At 41.0% G+C, this 23,266-nt stretch overlaps 1 protein-coding gene across 4 annotated transcripts in view; it reads right to left on the bottom strand.

Moving 5' to 3' along the window:
- Positions 1 to 23,266, bottom strand: part of EMCN (endomucin) — a 53,118-nt gene that overhangs the window by 24,685 nt on the left and 5,167 nt on the right. The window contains exons 2-5 of one of the 4 annotated variants that reach the window (XM_088163956.1): positions 12,245 to 12,319; positions 9,856 to 9,951; positions 9,358 to 9,465; positions 2,327 to 2,449 (exon numbers count right to left, since the gene is read on the bottom strand). In XM_088163956.1, coding sequence (XP_088020082.1) covers positions 2,327 to 2,449; positions 9,358 to 9,465; positions 9,856 to 9,951; positions 12,245 to 12,319 — 402 coding nt within the window. Of the gene's footprint in view, positions 1 to 2,326; positions 2,450 to 9,357; positions 9,466 to 9,855; positions 9,952 to 12,244; positions 12,323 to 23,266 lie in introns of all 4 variants that reach the window. The other 3 variants (XM_014875278.2, XM_088163958.1, XM_088163957.1) reach the window with 3 other exon arrangements.

Below are 23,266 nucleotides of genomic sequence, written 5' to 3'. Positions count from 1 at the left end.
GAAGAAATCTGTTTAGAAGAAATCAAGATGATTTTTCTTTGAGTCTTCAACACATACAGAGAATAAGGGAGCAAGGGTGGTCTAAGGCTTAACTATTTGGGATAAGCTACCTAGCACATCAGGGTGAGAAAGGGGCTTTCTTGCATATACAAGCTTCAAGAAAGAAGCAAGGACCTGGTGCTGTGAGGAGACAGGAAAGGTGATAGTCTGGAAATCCTGGTGTGGGCAGAAGTGATTTTGAAATGGCAGTTTTATGGGAACTAGGAGCACTGGCTGTGCCAATGATACCTAGACTGACTGCCCCTAGATAGATGGGTTCTTTCTCTCTCAGCCAGGTAATTATAGTTCTGGCATCTTGGGTATTCTCTGAGCTCAAGATTTTTTGGTTTTACAGCAGAGTAAGCTGAGTAAGATGATGACTTTTGCAACCCCAGTAAGGTTGTAAAACTTTCTTGACAACTTTTAAGTGTAAAATGTAATTGTATATGCAGCATAGTAGGTAATTCAATACACATGATGCATAGTCAGATATGCATTACAATTTAATATTAACCTGGAGAATTTACCAGAGTGAGAGACCTTTTAATTTAAAATGTTGTAATTTACTGTTTTATTGCAATATAGCAATGGTGAGGTTTCCATACTATGCCTATATTTGCCAAGAGACACAAAACCTAACAGGAAAGCCAAGTAACTACAGGTCACAGTATATGCATTATGGGGAATGGGCTCATTGAAATAGTTACAAAGACTTCTCTCTGAATCAGTGGCCTTGAGTTGACTTTAACTTCTTTAAAATGCTTATAATCTTTTTGCATTCTTCTAAGTATTTCAGAGCATAGTGAGCATATGATATTGCTCCACTTTTATATCCAATCCTATCCTTTATGAGGAAGAATCACAGTATACACATGTGCTTCTCTCCCACAAACACAATCCAGGGGTAGCAAAAAGAGTCTTGTATCCCTTAGGGGATGTTAAACATTACTATTAATAATAGAGATATGCAAACAAAGAGAGTGTCCTTCTTGGATTTACACACATGTGGCTAAGAGTAAGTACTAAATGAAGTTAAGGCCCAAGAGACCTTAAGAAAACCTGAATAAGTGGTTCATCAAAACCTAGGAAAGTTAAGCCAGCTAGAAGCATAATAAATAATTATTCCTATGACCTGGCATCTGCATTCACCACAGTGTTTCTTAGTGAATACATACACTAAAACACACCCAGAAAAACAGTAAGACCAGACTGGAATTGGGAAGAATTTATGTATTTTTGACCTTGCATGCGACCATGTTGTACTTTTAACATAATTTAATTGGTAATACATATTATATTTATCTCCAGATTTTTTAACAACTGCGAAAATTACAGCTGTTTTCTCCTTTGTCTCCTCTGCCTTGCAGCCAGGGAATTTATCTTGATGACCTCCTCTGACAGTCAATGCTACACAATGACCTCACACAGCTGTTGGCTGCTAGGTGGTCCGTGGAGATCCAGCGCTCCAGACCCAGGAAGCCGCCAACTTTCCCAGAGAGAGAGTCCTGCAAAGGACTGCCTTGTAGGGGCTCTTCTGGCAGGTCTCCTAGCCCCTGGATAAGCCTCAGCAAGAGGTGGCCGTGGCCACAAGTGATCAGCTCTGATCAGTGATTTCAGCTCTGCTTGCGAGGCCATCCCAGGCCGACTCAGAGACAGAGAGACAGGAGTGTCATATGGCAAATTCCACAAAGGTTCCTTTATTATCCAACAGCTCTGGGAAGGGAGCCAGGGATGACTGCTCCCTAAAGAACTGGGAGGAAAATTGGGGTTTTTATGGGGGAAAGCAAGGGTGGTACCAAGGGGGAAAGACCAATGGGTTACAAAGGATAAACACGGGTACTAGGGCATGGTGGGATAACAGAAGCTTTTTGGGGATAGCTCACCATGATAAGAAAAGGTGTGCCAACCTAAGGACCATCCTTCCAGGAGGGTTCAGCTAAGCTAATCACAGCCCATGCAATGGGACATCCCTCCAGGGCAAGGCTGTGGGTGGAGCTGTGGCAGGCCCATGGGCCTCCACACGCAGCATATATGAAGATTACTCATTATCACTTGTAATTTATATCCTCTTGTAAGTCCACCACGTATCTCAACTGAATGTTTGAAAGTTCAGCCATCACTCAACACTTCAGGGCTAAGTGACATGGACACAGTGTACCCTGCATGAATAAGGAGATGTGGGCCTCATTCCAGAACAATGCATAGAAAATGAAGAAAAGACTCAAAATTATTTGCATTGTTTAAACTGCTTGTATAGAGAAAGAAAGTGTATGTTTTCAAGACTTACCTGAGGTTCCAGAAGCAGAAGTGTTTCTTTCTGGAGAGACCGTAGAAGGAAAAGACTGTTCTGTAGTAGATGCAGCATCCAAACTCTCATTTTGTGCCAATTGTGTTACACTTGCTTGTGTGGCTAGAAATGAGAGAGATGTTCAGGTAAGAGGAACCTGCACAAGCACTGTCTTAGATCCGGGAGCATCCCTCAGACAAATGCTCTGACCATCATGGAAAAGACTTAAAAAGACATAAAAGACATAAGAAAGCACTACAAGTTCTGGTAACTGCGTCTCAAGGAACAAACCGTTCCTAGGGAATAGTTACTTCTGACATAGCTGAGTCACCATCAAAGCACATTGTAGCAAGAGAAATAGCCTCATATCTATGCCAGAAGACAACCCAGAGCTCTGAATTGGGACCCTAGAATAGTTAGGCAGTGTTGCACCAAGAGCAACATGAGCAGAAGAGAGATGCTCAACTTACTGTCCTCTAGATTTTCCTTCATTTAAAAATCAATCAATCAATCAATCAATCAAGCTTCAGTTACAACTCTCACATAATGTGATATTGTATAAAGTTTAAGGATTGCAATTAAGCAAAGAGGTAATAATTTCATTCTGTGCTGCTAAGGCCTAGGAAATAACATATCCTTGAATATTAAATTATGAAAAAAAATAGTCTTATTTCTCCTCTCACTCAGTCAACAGGAGATCAAGGCTATTGTGTCACAAGATTTGCAGCCTAAGGTGAGGCCAAGACAATGGTGCAGGACATGACCTAAGCCTGTGGAACTGAAGGTCACTGAATGACCAGAAATAATTTAAGATATTCCAGCACTGCCCATAATTCCTACGTCTGTACTCAAACCTCAGAATAATAACAGGCAAGACAGTGCCTACTGAATAAAACAAAGAGATGCCCAAGAGTAACCTTACACTTCCTGTCTGATATAAATCAGAGAGGCGACTGAGCTGTAAACTGTTTTCAGTGCTTCTTCATATGAATTTTAAACACTAGGACTAAAACAACTTTAAGACATGTTTCAGTCAGCAAGTAACATCACACACATGCAATATGTAAGTCTTGAGGAATGCTTAATGACACACTTAATCTTGAAACTGATTGCCAGTTTGGTCCCTCAAAGAACCCAAAGCTCCCTATTCTACAACTACACACCTTTAACTTGGCCTTTTCCTTCCCCTCTTGTTCGTTAAGTGCAGTACCTTAGAAAGGCAAGCTTCAAAAATCAATAAACTAAGAAAAAATGAGTTGAAGTCAGGGGATTCATATAATTCTGGAAACTGAGAGAAGCTGGGCAGCCAGGGATGGTGTCTTTCAAGGTTGAGGCATGAAAATGATGCAAAACAACTTCAGTGCCTAAAACTTTCACTGGGATTCTAGTGATGAGAAACAGAATTTCATGTCAACTTCCTTCAGAAACTTCAGCATTCTACCCCTTCAATATACAAGTCTAACCTGCAGTATAGAAGAGTGCAAAAAGCCCCTCTACCTCATTTTTCATTATGCAGTATAGTGCAAGGATCTGAGAATGTTAACTATTCCTACATTCTCTTAATGGAAGCTTTAAATCAATCTTTAGAAGCAAACTTTTTCCGCATTTGATTCTTACTATCGTAGCATCAGGTTCAAATTTTATGTTGAATTTTAATCTAAGATCAATTTTTAAAAATGGAAAAAAACCCCCAAACCTGAGGTACCTCCCTATAAGATGCACAGGCTTGTAGCAGTAACAGCTGCCATCTTGTGACTCCCTTGTCATAGGTTAGTAAAGGATTGCATGGGAAAATGAAAAGTAAGTCAGAATAACAGTGCAGAGACACTCAAATACAAATATGCTTTGTGAACACTGCAAAACAATCAGGTGTGTGGGAGAGAGGAGGAGGGAGGCAGCCAGTTACCTTATAACCCCACAGAGGACTGTTTTCCCATGGGGATCACTCATTCCACGCATCCTATCAGTCCTGGCAGCAACCCAGCCTCGGGTGCTCCTCTAGTGTTTGGGAGCTGTGAGAACAGATTGTTCTCAGGAATACGGGCTGTGAGCTGGATATGCCTTGGCAGGGGAGGGGAGGGATGCTGGCATTTTGATTTTTAATTTTTTTTTAATTTTTAAATTTAGCCTGGGTGAGATTCTCCCAGTGACCCAGGTAGCACCAGGTATGACTTAGACCTTTACCTAGGGCTTGGCATAAAGGTTGTTGCATTTATTTTGCCAGACTGCAGAACAGGCTCAGTGATCCCTGTGTCAAGGGGTAAAGTAAATGTTGCTGCAGGGCAAAAATCCGTGTGCCAGTTTTCACCACTTCCAAGATGGAAAGCTCGACCTGGTGGGTAAGGCTCCCTTAATTCCACTGCAAGATTAAATCCTAGCAACCCAATTCTCTGCTGACTTGTGGCTTTGAAACAGCTTTTAAGCAGCATTCAAGCCTCATGCCTAATGCACAGCACAGGCTCTACCACCAACACATTTAGCAGATGAGACAGCTTCTGCACCAAAAGCCTGTGGGAACAGAAGCATCCATACCCAGCCGCTGCTCATGTACTCAACAGCACAGAACGCCTGCTAGAGATGTGCCTTTTCGGTAAATCCCGTACGTCCTGTGTTTCATTTCGGTGGCTGCGGTGCCCGAGCTCGGCGCGGGGACAGGCGGAGGACCCTGCGCGGGCGCGGTGACTCAGCCCTGCCGTCGCCGCCGACACAGCGCTGCAGTTATTCATCACGCCTCACTCAGCCAGCTGCAGCACGGATCCCTGCCTGCTGCCAGGGGGACGCCTGGCCTTGCAGAACACAGCACAGCGCACAAGGGCGGCTGCTGCTGCTGCAAAAGCGCTCGCATCATCGGTTCATGGGTTTGTTGTCGACAGCTGATTATGAATAAAAATGGTAAGGCAGTACAGAGTGTGAAATAGCTGTCCAAATGGGGGATGATGGCTGCGGCAGCAGAACTCTCTGGTGGTGATTCGGCTCTCCCTGCTGATATTTTGATAAGATAAATGGCAGCATGCTAACACGTATTTGGCAAAGGGATAATCAACAGGGAACCTGAAGCTGCCCTGCAAAGCTGCTCTCTGAGCTTCAGGAATTTCCTTTCTCTCTATGTTTTGAAAACCCTTCATTTTCCTTGACCAGCTGAAATTTGACATATATCCTCACTTAATTTTAGCATGGTTTTCTACTTTACCTACATATAATCCACATACATTTTGGCGTTTTCCGACAGTACTTTAAATTTTCTTTACAGTAAGCTGCTAGCTAATTAGTTTTGACCTTGTAAGATGCTTCAAGTAACCCACAAACACCCTGCATATAATCTGTGCTCTGCAAAGACTATAGACATCTCAGTGTGTTAAAACCTTTCTTGATCAACAATTCAATCAAGGAAACACTTTTAAGGGGCAAAACAAACTACATGCAAACCACATTAAAATGCCAGCACAAAACCATTTTTTAACTGGAAGACTAAAGCTTTTCCCTTGAGCTCATATTTTTAGCATTAACACACATACAGGCCTTGCCTCCATAATAAAAAAAATAAAAAATAAAAAAGCCTGAAAAGCCATTTGCATTATTGAGTGCCCAAAAGCTTTGAAAAATCCCATTGTAGCAATCTCAATGACATTTTTGCCCATTCAGAGGAATGAAAATTGCCTAGGGAGGTAACCAAACAGATCTCAGTTTTAAAGTTTACATCCATAGTTGACTGCATATGCTGTCTGCAACTTTATGTTTTCTGGTAAGCAAAACCCCAAAGTATTTAAAAATGCATATTTTAAAATTTCTCTCTGCATAAAATGTCTCAGCAGCCAACTATACCCAGTGTTGATCTATAGAATATATTAACAAACTGAGGAAAACTGAGCAATACCTATTACAAGAATGCTTTTCTGGTAGCGTTCCTGAAGTAAAAGTTACTTTTTAATTACCAGTAGTTTGATTTAAAAAAAAAATCCTCCACTGTTTTTCTTTGTCACTTTTTAATATTTAATATACCACAGCACCATAATGTATCATCGTCCAGGAGAGTGGCATAACTCAGAAACACGACAGTCAAAAATCCACTCTTATTTGTCACATAATCCTTTGAATACTGATCTTATATAAGATGCTTGCTCCATATCCAAGGGAGGAAGAACAGAAATTTTTGTTGCATTTCATTTCTTATTCTCTTTGATAACTCCAGGTGTCCCAGGATATGAAATCCTGATTGCAGATTTTCTGTGGTGTGACACCATACAAATTCTTGTTTGAAGCACCTGAACTGCACAAGTGAGGTCACTGACTAAATGTGAACTCTTGGATTTGACACCTTATATTGATAAATAAGAAAGCTAAGGAGACCAGTCTAATGTTGGCTTCTAATACAATAAACAGGGCAGGAAGGCAAGTAGGAGAGATTGCACTTGCGGCCTGCAGAGGAAAGGAACACTGAAGTCTTGAAAAAAAATGAAGGACAAAGATGTTTGCATGATTTCAGTGTATGGAGTACTGGGAGCTTTTCCTGAATCTATAATAAAAGGTGACAGCAGCCACAGAAATTGCAGAGGAGACAGGAAGCCCTGTCAAATCTCAGTTGTGTGAACGCAATCATTTGCTGAAGCTTTTAGCAGGAATTGAAGTAGAGAAAATGATGACTTCCATTACAAAATGGCAGAGGTGCCTTTTTATTAAAAATCACATGTAGCAAAAGTAAATTCTGAAGTGTCATCAAGGCACCACCAATTTCTGCCTCAGTTTCACACAGCCCTTGCAAAAACGGGGAGAAACGAGTGCAAGTGGAAAAGGAGACAGCAGCCAGCTTTCCTCTGCTGTCTCTTTTGAGAGCAGGAGTGTTGCTATGTCTGTGCTGGCTTCAGGGAGAGGAGCCCTCGCATCCCGGGGCTGCTGCCGGGGGTGCCGGCAGGGGCTGGGAAGATGCAGGGAATTAAGCCAGGGACACCCTGCGGTGCCTGAGCTGGGCTGGAAACGCAGGCGTGGCTGTAGCCAACAGGCGGATGGTGGCCAAGGGGTCTGAGGGTTTTCTGCAAAGCTGGTCACACACACAGAGCCCTGGTGCCACGTCCTGTCCCAACACCAACACTTTTTGTCCCATCCCACTTCTTTTTACTGAAGCCAAGGCTATGATTTTCTTGAAAGGTAGAATTTTGTCTTTAAAAACCTACTAACATTGGTTTTTACATACAGATACTTCCAAGTACTACTTTTGCATTAAAAGATGATACAAATTTTTTTAACACCGGGTATTTCCAATATCCTGGACTCACTGTCTCAGTTTTCCTTCTTAGAAAGGGGGATTGAGAGGCTGGAAAGCCCTGGTTTTAGGTTAATTTACCTTTTACCACAAGTTTGGGGGGTGGGTGGGGAGGAGGGCTTAGCTTACATGAGGAGTTTTAAAACCAAATCGCAATACAAGCACCTAGGGACTTAACTCTAGCTGGTGGGAAGAGAATGCAAGAGGAAAGGAAAGGAAGCACTTTGCTGAAAGCTTCTTGCCCAGGCCCATCACACCTCCAGAATCAGTTTTTCAGCACAGAGCAGTGGCTGGAGCTAAGCTGCACTGGCAGGCACGCCTTTTCTCATTAGCTCTCCTTCCCCTGCCGGGAGCTCTATCTGTCACCAAGGTTTAGTTCCAGGTGGCTGTGCTGCTCCGGTAGCCGCAAGCCAGGAACCTCTGCCAAACTGAAGGGAGCAGGAATCACATCCGTAATGTAACGTGCCCTGCTGCGGGCTTCTGGCAGGCCTGCAGGGCAACAGTTGAAAGTTTTAAGAGATTCTTTTGGGGCTCTGGTATCACTTTGAACAGCTCATGCAGTGGCTAGGCTGTGTATTTTCTGTGACTCATTGACAGTGGCATTTAAAAGCCAAGCCAAAACCGCAAAGGTTTCGGACTGGCAATCAGACCACTCCTTACACAATACACAGCGGGAAAGCTGCAGCGGCAGAAAATGAAACCATTAAGGGAAAGGGGAATAGTTCTCCAGGAAGCTTAGCAGGCTTGGGTCCACGAGGGGTGGCTTTAAAGGGAAATTTGCACAAAAAAAGTATGCAGACTGCTTCACAGGAGTGCCTTTTCAGACAAATAAGCCAAGGGAAGAGAAGTCACATTCTAATAAATAGCAGCAGTTCAGTATGCTGTAAACATCAATTCTGAGTGCATTGGTGTACCACTGACTGCTGAGGTAAATATCTGGACTATTTATTTTAATTTTTTAGTCAATTAAAAATAAAATAGGGAGTGTTCTAAAGCTATGGTTCATCAGAAGACTGGAGCAAACATTTACAGTGCATATCATAGACAAGGGAGACTGAATTTCATCTTAAGTTTACTAACTTCCTTTGGGATGTTATTATACTTTTAAAAATTAACCCAACTACTTGCTTGTGGGTTTGATTTTTTGTTAGTTTGTGGTTTTTGTTTGTGTTTTTGGTTTTTTTGGTGTTTTTGCGGATTTTTTTCATTATTATTTTTTTCCTAAAATCCAATCTGATATTCCAGGCCAACACACGTTATTCTGAAGATTTATGGGAAATAAAAGTATCTTCTTAGGTTGATACAGAGTAATTAGTACCACCTCTCTTTCAACACTATGTCTCAGAACAATATGAAAGGTAATAAGCATAGTGTTGTAACACATATAAAAATAAGAAACAAAGGGGTGGTGTTCTGACACCATTCTGATCACATAAAATAATTTATTTTTTATTTCATACTTATTGAAAAACAAGTAAACAAACAAAGAAGTAAAAAATTAAACCCCTCCTAAATACATCTCTCCCAGTTACAGGGAGATGAACATACTGTGTAATGGCTTCAGATCACCTCCACTACAAATTAAAGGTATAATATTCTTTGCGGAGGATTCCAGGGCAAGCTTCATTAAAAATATATAATATTGTAGGATGAATAGCTCTGCTTCTCCAAAGCACCAAACTACTCTTTTTGACATCCTTTTACTGTTTTGCAGAATTTTACAGAAATGTAGCATAGAATGAGTCAGAAATGGCTCAATGAAATCATCACTTACTGTTTGCTGTGCTGAGACTTGTACTTGCTGCTGTAGTCACTGCTGGTGGTTGTTTTGTTGTACCTTGTGTTGTTTGTGATGCAGCACTAGGTGAAGAAGACGTGGAGCCTGACACAGGAAAGACATTCAGTTTATTTCCCCAGTTTTGTACACACACATAATACACACCTACTGTCCTGCTTGCAGACTAATTTTAAATTATCAAAAGGATATTTAATTGAAATTCAAGATTAACACTGACTGCAGGGAAAGCCACTCCCTGTCACATAGTGGGTCATTCCACTGCAGACAAGCCTGTGATAATGCGGTTGGAAGGCATAGCTTGGAGCTCCTTTTAAGCCTGACCAGAAGGAAGCTCCTTCACACACCTGAAAGGTTTCACCAATGAGTACACTCCCTGTAAAACAAATTCCCAAAACAAAACAAGAGGCACTGCTGCCTAATTTCCTCAATGACCACTAGAACAGCTTCAATTAACTCGGAGATTTTCTTACTTACTGCTTGTGATGGTTTCATTTGTAGTTTTGACTGCAATTGTTGTAGGCACTGATTCTGCCAATGTTGTTTGTGAAGTTGTTGTATTCACAGGTTCCACTATGGCAAGAAAGGCATTCACATCATTATGAATTTATTTTATCGTGCCTAAATAAACATCACATTCCTCTAGCTGCATTCTCTTACCAAGGCAGTGAATTTCTGTCTAAAGGCTGGCCATCACAGACCTTTATTACACACACATTTTGAAAGAAGATTTGAAGTACATATGGTTGGTTTCAGAGGGGAGGTTTGGCCTGTGAACAATCTGCAATTGTCTGCTGAAAGGTAGCAATTGTACCTTCCAGCCAGCCCCTAAAGGAGAAGAACATGATCTTTGGGAGTTATGCAGAGGTGTTTGGCTTTACTTCCAAGGGAAGAAGAGAGGGGAACAGAGCCTGGTGTGGATGGATGGGTTCACTGTGCTGCTGGACTACCCCTCTAAGCAGCAATTTGCTGCATAGCTGTTTAGCAGGAGAAGGAATGTAAAATCTCCATAAAGAAGTGTGAGTGACACATGGGAATACATCTTATAGATTACAGGTAAAGAGCTGAAAGGGAACAGACTTCACTAGTCTTTGGGCAACTTTTCCCTGTGCTTGCCCACCTTGAGACACATTTGTGTCTTCTTCATTGGCCAGCCTTCCCAGACCTTTTTCCTCTGCACCCTGATTTCTGGGTAAAAGGGAGCACCCAGCAGGCCCTCCTCTTTGGAGTATAGTAAAGCTTAGGATATTGTGGACAATATGAATAGTATTCTCTAGTAAATTATGCTCCTTGGGGTGAACTCGGTGCCCTTTATAAGGTGATTCCTACTTCTGTCCTGAAGTGGAGTGAGACTTGGAGGCTAGGGGGAGGGGAAAGGGCTCCTGCAGGCAGCAGGGATCCCTTCCCAGCCACTGCTGGTATGGAGAGATGGGAGCAGAATTTCCCAAACATCACTAAAGCAATTAAGCAAGGTTTAAATCACCTTGCCTTGCTGTGCACAGATGGCGTACTGCAAGTCCCATGTACCCCTGGCACTTGCTCAGAGGAATGAATTTACCAAATTACAGCAGGGAACCTGGACTAAAAAACCCTACAACTAATCAATTAAAGAGTCCAGCTTTCAGTTCTGTGATCTAATGCTACTGTCAGCTACAGAGGCTCAACTAAATACCTGACAACTACTACCTCCACCTACACATCACCTCTTCTAGCATTTTTAATGGATGGCGTATGTGAAAGAATAGGAATAAATCATTACACCCCATGTAATTTTCTCTCGTATGACTTAAGTACTTCTAAATGCAATGTTCACCCTGGAACTTTTGAAATATAACTTATACTTTCTATGCTCTCAGTTTTCTGGCTATTCACCTAGAATAGCAATGCCTCAAGGAATGGGCCTCCTTGTTCCACACTCACAAATTGCTTTAATCTCATATAGGGTTTCTAATGCTTTTCTCATGGTGGCAAAAATATCAATATTGCTTTCCCTTCCATGACAAAAAGCTGCAAGAAAAATTGCAGTGAAGCATTCAAAGAGTTAATTCACTGTGAGGTGTTGGGCGGTTATGAAATGTCTTTTAAACAGACATAAACATCAGGGTTTTTGAGAGCTGCATAAAAAAACTGCAACACAATTTGAATAGGTCTAAATCTGCTGTAACAAACAATATATGCTTATTTCACCTGGTTGCATCTTATCCACCTCCATTACTAGCACTTCAAGTCTATACTTCATAATCTCAGTGCTTTCAGCTCCACAGCACACTCATTAGTATCCTCAGTTATCAAAACATAGAATACTGTGTGCATGTTTTCTTCTCTCCCATGGATAGTTTTCTTCTCTCATATGTATAACTTATTAGATGCAGCAGTCTTCAACATTCAGACTAATAAAGGAGTTCACATGATTGAAATATGGCCTATATTGATTTTTCATACCTTTTCATAACAAAGCTGCACAATAAAGAACTGAATGCGACAGTCAAAGATGTCAGAATCGCAGAACAGAATGACAGACTTTTAACATCTGAAACAGGTATTTCTCTGCTAAATCCTCTTGAACTGGGAGTCTTTGGTAATTTATTAATCTCTGATCTCACTTGAATCACTTCCTGAGAGCATAGGAAACCTTTTTCACCTGAAATAAAAAGTGTAGCCTGCTCAAATTAGCTGTCTCCATACTAAGATACTTCGATCCTTTCTTTACAATAGAGTTTCATAAGAGATTCTGGGAAATATATTGGTCTATGATCACACTTTATGAAATAATACACCTGATTTCTCCAAGAAGTTGGAAAAGCTGAAAGCTAGAAAGACAATAGGATCTTCAGAACCCCAGATAACAGCAAATTGGAAGTCTTACCAGCTTTTGGTGTTGTTGCAGAAGTGGCTGAATTGACAGTAGTGGTTAGCTTGACAGTAGTGGCTTGAATGTCATCTTCTGAAAGAAACATAGAAAGAATCATATCACTTCTGCGCCCTCCAGATCTATTTAGCACTACATAGTCATAAAAGCAGAGAGCAGCATGAACCTTCCCGAAAAATCAAGTTCAGAAGCTTATTAGCAGAAGCAACCAAATCACATAACTCTGCTACCAACATTTTCAAGCTATAGCCTAAATATCTTCATTTTGCCCCGACTGCTGTAATGGGGAGTATCTGCCGCTGCCTCCCACCTTGGACTGCATGCTCTTTTCCCACTGGTGTCTCCCAGACTAGTTGGGAGGGGAGAAATGGAAACAATTAAAGTGGTTTTTGCCATCTCCTCCTCTCCTTGAATACAACCATAGCTGCTCTGAGTCTTCAGGGTGAAGAATTAACTAAAATAACTGGCCACAGGAGTAAGCAGCCCATCTCCTGCCTTGTAACAAAATTGTACTAGCTCCCTGGCTAGTACAAGCATTTCAGGAGGGCTTTTCAGCATCACTCTGATCTCTCAATGTGAGACGAAGGGGAGAATTCCCAGAACATGGCTTGAGAAGCACCACATTGAAAGACTGACTTTCCCCATTGCCCTCAATGCACTGCTCCAGCTATTGGGGTTTACAGCTGTAAATGATACCAGTCTTACAGGGTCATTAGTAGGTGGCTCTTCAATATTACAAAACAAATAAATTATCCAAAAAAGAAACTTCAACAAACAAAAAGCAAAATAATTTTTGTCTCTTCTTACTGTGCTGCAAGGTTGTAACATCATAACTCAAAAACTGTTTTGGCTTCAAACAAGATTTTCAGTCTTATTGCTTCAGTGTTCACATTTTTCTACTAAAAGGACTTAGGGGGTGTTGAAGGGGGTGAAAAAGCTGCACTGACTCAGAAACAGGCATTTCTCAACCATTTCAGTCCACTGAGAGACAAATATGGGTACATTTGTGGAGGAATAGATCAACTCTAACTGAATGGGAGAGGAAAATGGCACAGGCTAATCCCCATGTGCTGTCAGGTTTGAAGCGTGACGTTCTGTCAGGCTGCATTAGCATGCTGTAATACAGACATGCTAAACTGAGTCAGGACAGCATGTCAGTATTCTTGTGTGACTCCATTCATGGTAATATCTGCTGGCGTTCTCTCTTTTTTTGGCTACAGGGCAGAACAGTCAGTTTTGTTCCCTTTGCTCAGTGTATTGCACTCCGATTAACATTTCACGAGCACCACCCGAAGCCTGTAAGAGCCACAGACTTAACCTGGAAAAAAAACCCAACAACATAATACAATTGCAGGGGCTCTGCAGAAATGTATTAAGGTCTAACCAAATGACCCTTACAATTCCTCTCCAAGCAGTGTGTTATCAGCCCTCTTGGCACCTGCATGTTTCTAACAGGTCTGAGCCTCTTCCCAGTGAGCCTCACTCTCTTGAGCATCATCTCTAGATATGCTGTTGCGTCCATAATGCCTTGTCACAGCACATGCTGGCCCAGTTTGATATGGGCATAGCCTATATAAAATTAAATGAGTCGCCTATGGGCCTGCTGCTGCTCCAGCTCTACTCCCCAGAACATGGGGACAGTCACACCATGCACAGAGTCGTGCATGCTGCTTCTAAAATACAGGTTTTCTTGCCATTTGGTTACTCAGTCAGAGTAATGCTTCATAGCCCACACTTGAAATACTTGGAAAACAAATTTTATCCAGAGAACCCTAAAGGCAATCTTGTTTCCTAAAACAGCGAGCATTTTTCCATCTTTTCATTCTCATTATGTGCTGCTGACAAAACTCCTGTAATCTCCCACACCACAAGGCCACAGCACTGGAACAGAATGTTTTTTCAACAGTGCCTACATTTCATATGGTTTTGTTTTAACATATCTCACTAGCTACCATGTCTTAATGACAGCTAAACGTACTAGCTGGCCAATCAGCTCGTTCCCAAACTCACTCTTCCCAAAACTAACTCAGCATGACTTTGTAGGAAGCTCATTACAATACTTAGATTATTCATCCTTTAAAGGTGTTCCATTTAATAACCGTGCTGATAGGCCAAAAGTTTCCTCAAAACTAAAAAAAAAGGTGAATATAAGTCACAGTTTTGTTATGACTCACTATTTGTTGATTTTATTACAGGTTAGAGATAAACTAAGGTGAATTCAATTAACAGAGTACAATAGAGTTTTATGAATTAATTGTTTTCTTAAAATGGTGAATAATTAAGTATAATTTAAAAATAAGTTGAAAACATCACGCAAAAATGCTTAAAACTTGACAGAATTATAGGGGGGAACTGTTAGATTAAAAGATATGATAGAACTGGTGGCTTATTATGCTCTTATTTGCAATGTTAAATTGTAACTAAGAAGAATCCCATGGGGGATAAAAGCAAGAGATCAAAAAACTGTAGAGAAAAGAATTTTCACCATTTGAGACTGCTGATAGACAAAGAGAGGGACAGAAATCTTTAATTTTTCTGCTCATATCACGTTGGCTGCAGCCTCAGATGATGGACAACTCAGTAAAGTTACAATTGCCTGATTTTCTAGCAAATTTGAATGCAGAGATCCCTTTGATATGAGAGCACATGGATGTACTCTGATGTAGGAGTAGCCAAAATCTACTCAGCAATTGTTCCCATACAGAAATCACTGCCATTTACCATTTTTGCTGCAATAAACCTGGCTAAAAGAGCATGGGAGGCCTGTGATGCAGCACCCTTGTGTCGGGAGAGCACACATGGAGCTAAAAGGCTCTCAGACACACACAGCACTGTGCTGAGTAAAGAGGGAATGCTGGTAGTGGTAAGATCCAAAAAGGAAAAAAAAAACCAACATGTCTTAAAGCAGATAATAAGGCAAGAAGAAATCCAGACTGGGAGAAACATAACAGGAGAGGAAGAAGAGAAGGACAGAAAAGTCTAGAGACAGTAAGGCAGGGTCACAGGAAAAAATATGAAGGAATTAAGAGAAGATCCAAGAATATGGGACTCATGGCCACAAGATCAAACTGAAAAGAGAGCAACTGTTGTGGCTTGTTTGTTTTGGGTTTTGTTTCAGGTTCACAGAATTTCCATTTATTGTCTTTTCTAGGTTGGATTTAAATGGTATATTTGTTCTAAAATGAAAGCATTGGTCTTCAGATTTCAAAATGGATGAACTGAAACACCAAACTTATTTTCTTCTTTTAAATTCAGAAGGAGTGCTTGAATTTAGACAGGGCTGACCAATGGCCACAATTGTCCTCAGACTGCAGCTTTTAAGGTAGGCTTCAGTCTCTCTGAGCTCGGAGTTCTCATAACCTTTTCTCTCTCTTTCTCTTATTATTTTTACCTTTACACTGGAAAAATAAACAGGTTCTGACCACATGTTAATTGTACCTGTTACTGCTATAATCAGGACAGAAAAAAATATAAAGGAATGATTGCATGTTATTATATCAGTTCTTCTGTTTATACCCTACAGGACATCACAGGTCACAAACCACAAAGTGTAAAACACCACATCAAACAGATAGTACAAAACTGAATGCCAAAGCAAAAACATTTTTAAAGATTAATAGATTGTTCAAAGTATATACCGATTATATTCATTGCATGAATTACTGAATTTAAGTGCTGTATGGTTTGGCATCAGTATCTGACATTGAAAATAAATTATTTTTATAGAAAAGTCACTGCTGTTACAGAAAACAACTGGAATTGCCCATTCGACATTTCTTTCACTTGACATTGCACTAGATAGAAAAAACCATATGGCTAAAATCCTTTCATTCAGATGAAGCACTTGGTGCAGCTTCAGAAGCATGTTAAGAAGGATGTGGATTCCTGGAGGCAGGGAGTTAGCAGAGAACCATAAAAATCATCAGGAGTCTAGAGAAAAATGACTTCTCAGGAAAGATTGCAAAAATTGCATTAGCCTAGAGAAGGAAGGATTAATGGAAGGCACAACAGCAATCAGTAGGTGAGGAGCTGCAGCCAAGACAAAGGAATAAACTTATGTCCACTAAAATTTGAATGAGAGGTAATGGACAAGGGAAATCTGGACTATAAACTCTCCAGGTATTTTGGTGTCTGTGTCAAGCTCTTGGCATAACAGCCAGAAGCTGATGTTGTAACCATTTAACTGATGAGGATGTAATATATTCCTACTCAAAACCTAAGCCATGCTCTATGGCTGTACCTGGGAACAAATACCAAAGAGATATCCTGAGGAAACCTGCACATGATAATTCCTTGCTTCAAGGTTATAAAGCAGAATCTACAGATGCTTATATTATGTTTGTCTATTAGGTATTATCATAGAATCACAGAATGATTTGGCCTGGAAGGGATCTTAAAGATCATCTAGGTCCAACCTCCCTGCTGTTGGCAAGGATATCTTCCACTAGACCAGTTTGCTCAGAGCTCATCCAATCTGGTCTTGAATGCTTCCAGGGAAAAAGCATCCACAGCTTCCCTGGGCAACCTCTTCCAGTACCTCACCACCCTAATGACTTCTAGTCTAATTCTAGAAAAAATTTATTCCTAATATCTAATCTAAACCTACTCTCTTTCAGGACGTTACATTATGCTTTTCTGTGTGACTCTGGACCTTTGCAACTACACTTAAGTCATGGAGAAGTCAAAGTTGCTTTTTTGATTTCTGTTTTTCCACACCATCAGGAATAAATAGCGATCTCTTTCTAGCCTATGATAATTCTGCCAGCCCTCATGACCATGAAAGAGCCTCCTGTAACCACTGTTGCAGCAGTACCCATGTAAAGACTGTATAGTTCATAAAAAAAAATTGTCTTTTTTTGAGAAGGTGATAGCTGTCCTTGTAAGCAAATCTGGTATTGATCTGGGAGCTCAGAGTTCCCAAGAAATAGCCACTGCCCGACCATGTACACAACTGCTTTTACCTTGGACCTCTGTTGTCTGTTACGTTTTCTCTTTCCTTTAATGCTGCTTCATCTCTACATTCTCTTATTCTCTTATTTCCCCAGCCCTAGTACAGTCCTTGCACTTCTCCTGTTTCTGTTTTCACTACTCATTTGTCTTTCTTTCCAATGCATGACCATTTACCCTAAACCTTGAGATAATTTTTTTCTTTTGTAGTGCATTTTGTGTAAAGGTTCTTACATTATCCAAAGAACAAAAATATACATGCACTGTTAGAAGAGGTTTAAGTGCAATTTTAGCAGCGTTGTTTGAAACCATAAACTCCTTTCTTGCTAGTCAAACATCAAAAATAAAAAAAAACTATTAATGAAACTTTCCAGAAATAATTTTTTAGAAAAAAGGGAATAAAATACCCTCAGATATTTTTTTCTGAAATAATGAATTTTATAGAAATAGTACTGTTTCTAGTATTTATTAGTTTCTAGCATTTAATCCTTAAGGACTCATACTTAAGATTTTTCTTCTATAGTCACATAAACTAGATTTTAAATAGGAACCAAGGTTCTGATATAATCCTGTGAATGGCCGAAGCTGATAACAGCTGACACAGCAGATAAGTGTGTAGTGAAGGATATTAAATTAAACAAAGCCATTTGCAAACTTCAGGAATTTGAAGCAAACTCAAAAACCCCCACAACCTTCATGTTTTCATATTTCTTTAGTATGCAAAGCAGTACTCAAAGTGTGGCATGCCTCACACATGCATTCAGAGGTGCCTGTAACAGGACCTGCACACAACTCAAGCTGTGACAGCCTCTGGTGAAAGGAAAGCTGTGTCCCCAGTAACACCCCCACGCTGAATCACTGCCACTTCACTATCATCCAAAGTCAGAATTGCAAAGTATTTTTCCAGCCTGGTCTCACAATGGTTTTGCAGTGCTGCAAAAGCTCTTAATGCAGCCTCCTGCAACATAAGCCATTTTCCGCCTCAGGATTTTCTCAGCTGTGAAATTCTTACCTTGGCAGCTGGAAGGACAACGTGGGCCCTGAACAAAATTACACTGCCCATGTTTAAGGTGTACACCTTGTAAGGTGTATTTATATACTACAGGGGCAATGTTAAAAGCATAAGGCAGGGACAAAGGCCACATCCTTTGCTGCCTGATGCCAACCAGCAGGAAGCCTGTGATTCCTGCTGCCTAGGTAGGTGGGAAATCACTTTCAGTTTGCCAAACTGTTACCTTCCTTTCAGTCACATCTCTCTTCAGCAACAAACCAAAACCATACTACACAAAACCTACATGTGGAGATCTTACATTTAAGGTCAACTTTCTACTTCTTCTCTGTAGCTGCTGGTCCTGGTTTGCAGGCTGGTTGACAGAGACACCTGCTGCAGAAGAGAGGGGAAAATTTACAGGCATGAGCATAGTGGAAGACACAAAGGCAGGGAGAAGAAGCTCCTGGGCCAAAGACACATAACACTCTCCCCACAAAAGGCCAAAGCACCTAAAAACAGCTGAAAGAGATGGATATTAGGAAAAGGAGAGCATAAATGTAAAGCCTTGTAGCTAGCAAAGGAGACAGGGACAGGGCTCCTCCTGCATGGCACGGGAACACGCGGCAGCAACTGGGGCAATGTGGGATTTGGTTTCTGCAGAGGAAACATAAACTGGGTGGGCTGAAGGCAGCCAGCAGCAAGAGCTGAAGGAAGGGAGGAAGGAAAGTGAGGTAGCTGCCACAATTTTTCCAGCAGGGAACAGAGAGAAAGCAGGAAATGCAGCTTTGGTGCCAGCACTGCCCCAGAGCTCCTTCTGCTCACCCAGGTGTGGGGCTAGCACGATCCAACACTGAGCACTAACAGAGATCTCCTGGGAATTACCAATCCCCAGGCAAAACGCTCCCGCGAAGCCTGCTCACAGTATCCAGGAAACAGCTCCTGCTTAGGGTCCTGCTGCACAGAGAAATATTGACAAGGCAGATGCCAAGGACCAAGCCTCAGCCAACGTGGCTGTAGGTTGGTGAGGGCTCCCCTCCTTGAAACGTTAATGAGAAGTGTTGGATGATTGTCCCCATGTTACTGAGTATTTGAAACAACCAAAGCACAGCATGGTTTGCCTCTCTGCATGTGTGGACATAGAAATCTGGGTACTTAAATAGCCAGTTTTAAGGGGTTTTTTAAATTGCCTTAGAAGAAATGCAAACTCCCTATCAAAGGCTCTTAATCACAAGTTTTCTCAGTGAGCCTTCTGCTCAGGTGAAGCTTGGTGGATATCTCTATTACTGTGTACTACAGAGAGATGACTACATTGTTTGCACTCCATAGAACAATAAATGTGCTCAGCATGCTCATCAGCACTCCAGCCTGGCTTGAATGAAGGCTCCAAGCTCTGCACTTCTCTTTATTTAAACCTGTTAAAACTATTTAGTAGGTTTTAATTAAACCCTTTAAAGCTATTTAAACCACCAGATTGCCACCCTTTGATTGTGATATATTTGTTTGTCCATATGTAAGATAAAAGCTAGGAGTTTCTAAGGACTATATTGTAGTGCAAAAATTGAAGTGCCACCCTCCCTCACCTTTATGTTAGTCAAGGTAAGTAAATTTGAAAAAATTTCCTTAGTTGGTCCAATTTTATATAGAAAGCTTTATACATATTATGCATTGCTGAGCAGAACAAGAAATAAAGGAGAGGCCCTTCCCTTGCAACAAGAAGGAATGTTGGCACAAGTCACCCCCACCCACAAGGCAGAGAGAAAACTGCAATGCTTACAATGCTTTTTCCTTAACATGCTATTTGCAAGCCTGGTTTTGTTTCCCATTAAAGAGCATGTTTGGGTAGGGCAGATACAAAACAGCTAGAGCGGAAGCTGAGTCTGGGTCAGTCAGTAGCTCTCCTTTTCAATGTGCTGCAGCAGTTAGGAAAGTCATATAGCTCTGTGCTATGTTTGTGACCCAAGTGCATCTCCAGCAGCATGAGTAATTGCATAATTCAGGAAAGGGTTCACTGCAGTCTCTGCTATGATGTATTTATTTTTAGAATATCCCGGATCAGCCTAGACACCCATTTTAGCCACACCCACCCATGCCACTCTGTTCCTGACTAAGCTCTGAAAGCCTCTGGATCATCAAAAAGCAGTTTCTGTCAGAAAACTCTGGAAACGCTGTAGATTGCTTCTATAATTAATGTAATTCCATGCTCAATGGTCCATTGAGACTCTCTTCATCTTTTCCACAGAACAAAGTTTAAATGGCACAGAATATCCCAAAGGGAAGGCCCCCAAATGGGCTTTGCGAGCCCTGAGAGCAGTACAATCTCACTGGAGTTACTTTATATGCAAGGATGAAAGGTATACCTCGAAAATATCCCATTTCTCTAATTGGCACGTACAGCTGATGAAGACCTTGACTCTACCTTGCCAAGGTGATTGAATACTCTGTTATTCTGAATTTCTACCAATCTTATACAATTGCTAAAATCATATGCAAAACCAAAACTCTTTTCTTACAAGCTTTGCGTAACAAAGTATTTCTATTGAAAAAAACAAAGCTGCTCTATGAAGAGCGCTTGAAACAGAGCATCAGCATTGAAGACTGAGCCTATCAAAGAGCAATTGGAGCTGCTGCATTAGCCACGCTGGCTCCCACTCTGAAAACAGCTTCCTCGTGGAACAGGGTGGCCCACATTCGGGATGTCCAGGCCTGTCAAAATCCCAGCTCCCAGTCAGTGCACTGGGAAGCCATGGTGAGCTGGGAGCTGATCCCATCATGCTGGTGAACAGCTGTAGACATCCCTTGCACTTTTATTGGCAAGTAGAACAATTATATTCCCCATGACAATTACAACTGTTAAAATTACAATTGTGAATAAGCTGTTCCATTCCTACATAAGCCTTTCCTCCCATGAATGATCAATCTCCACTTCCCATTTTGCATCTGGAAACAGCAGCTTCTGCCAGCTCTTGGAAATGCAAGGTGAGAGCAATTAGGGAAGAAGCAGACAGTGCACTACAAAAAAGCATCTCTAAGTCAGTAAGATAAATTGTGCACTAGATCACCTGAATTCAAGAGCATTAAGACATGCCAGCTACATGACTCCATTAGCACTGGGAATGGCTTGCAAAAGTAGTGGAATCCTCTGGAGCCATTTGAACTAGACAGGATAAAATGTGCAGAGAACCAAAAAACCTCTGTGCACTGGGAGGATTCTTTTTGCCTCTAGTATGTGTGCTGTGTCCTCCCTTTGCACATCTCAGGGACTAGGTTATTTGGCAGAGATCTCAAGTAAGTCCTTTTGTGTTGTTGTTGCATGTTGGAAACTAGTGAGTTGTTGCAAGCCCAACAGTTTCTTAAATACATTTGCTATCTTCTGAATAACAGCAAATACATTTATAAACTACTCTTATAAAGAAAAACCCTTACTAAAGAGAACCTAAAATTACTCTGCCGGAAGAGCCTTTCTGGGCAGCCAGCCTTTGGTGTAGCTATAACTTCTAAGGGCTACGTGATCTGAGTCAAAATAGAAGATGTCCAGACTCCATTTGGACTCCATAGGATGTCCAGAAAGCTCAATAAGTCAAAGAATTCTGTGGTTTCCAGAAAGAGGTTTTAACAGTTCTCTGCAAGAATGAGTAACAACAATGGAATTGCACACTGGTCCCAAGCACATCCTTCAATACACTGCAGATTTCTGACTTTATGAACATCTGAAGGACTTAGGAGCAAATGAGGTTTGACAGCTTGGCAGGAGTTTTAGAGCGTCTGGAACTCCTGGGTAAAGAAAACCCCCAAGTTTTTGCTTTTGCGGACTTTGAATGGTCATGGAAGCATTAGCCATGTATCATGTCAAAAGCTGCCCCTTTCTGCTGGACATGAGACCAGGAATTTGAGTGGAAAAGATTTGAATTTCACATTTCTTTGCAGAGCAATCATCACCTATTTTTGCCATTTTGTCTAGAAATATTAAGTGATATTTTTGCTTCTATAACCTTTGAATGAGTTTGCAAACACCTATATTTACATCATCTATATTGCTCTGATATATAAACCATGCTGAGATGAGGAGAAGTAATTAATCTGTCTAGGAAAGATGATTTCAGGCTATCCTCACATTGGGATAGATAACACCCATATAATAATTATCAACACTGCATTTAATATAAAACCTTAGACTCAATGTTGAGCATGAGAAAAAGTAGGAAAAGTAGTAAAAAATTAAGGAATATATGGGGTTCTGATCACTTCAAGTAATTAATATGCAATGGAAAGACATCTCAACAAATAAGTATTTTTACAGAGGAAAACGCAAATTGGCCAGGAAGGTTAGTAAATTTCCTGTCACTGTTTTCCTCAGACCAACTAAAATCCAAAGCTTTTGCCACTCTTATCAGTTGTTACTTTAATAGCCGAATTTCTCAAGCCCAAAACCAACATTAATCTCCTGCTAAAGATAACGAAAGAAGAAATCTGCAGGAAGCATAAACATCTCATTTATATCATCATGTTAATTGATTTAACCCTAAAGTTACACTGACACTCCTCAAACCAAGTACCATACTGAGAAATCACACCATTAAGGCAAGCTGAATGTGCTTTTTAGAATGATTATTTATCTGGTAGAAATCTTCAGACAGAAGGGCTAGTATAGTGCTCCCATCCCAGCAAAACATATAATTTTGTCAGAGTGATAAGACAAGGCAGAATGGTTATAGCAGATAATTGTGATGCAAAATTATGTGACACTTGCTCTGTGGTTGCAGAAACCTGAGATGCATTGCTCTCTACAACATGCAGCTAACACCCACAAGCACATTACTGCCATTAGAAAACAAAAGGGATTCAAAATAGTTGTAAAACTGCTCTACTGACCTACTGATAAAGAGGATAGAATTTGCACTTGTACCAAAGGCAAGCATCCACTTCCCACACAAAAGCAGTTAGAAAATTCTTGCCCTGTTCTTAGTTTGAAACATAACCTTTGGAGCATCAGCTAGTTAGTCTGGCCTGAAAGGGGTTGTTTGCTCTGACTGCTGAGAAAAAAAGTATTTTGAAATGAATTTGGACCCATACAGACCAGCCTC

The sequence above is a fragment of the Sturnus vulgaris genome, chromosome 4, assembly GCF_052056855.1.
Source record: "Sturnus vulgaris isolate bStuVul1 chromosome 4, bStuVul1.hap1, whole genome shotgun sequence".
Classification (NCBI taxonomy): Eukaryota; Metazoa; Chordata; class Aves; order Passeriformes; family Sturnidae; genus Sturnus; species Sturnus vulgaris.
This window is presented reverse-complemented; position numbering and strand designations above follow the sequence as displayed.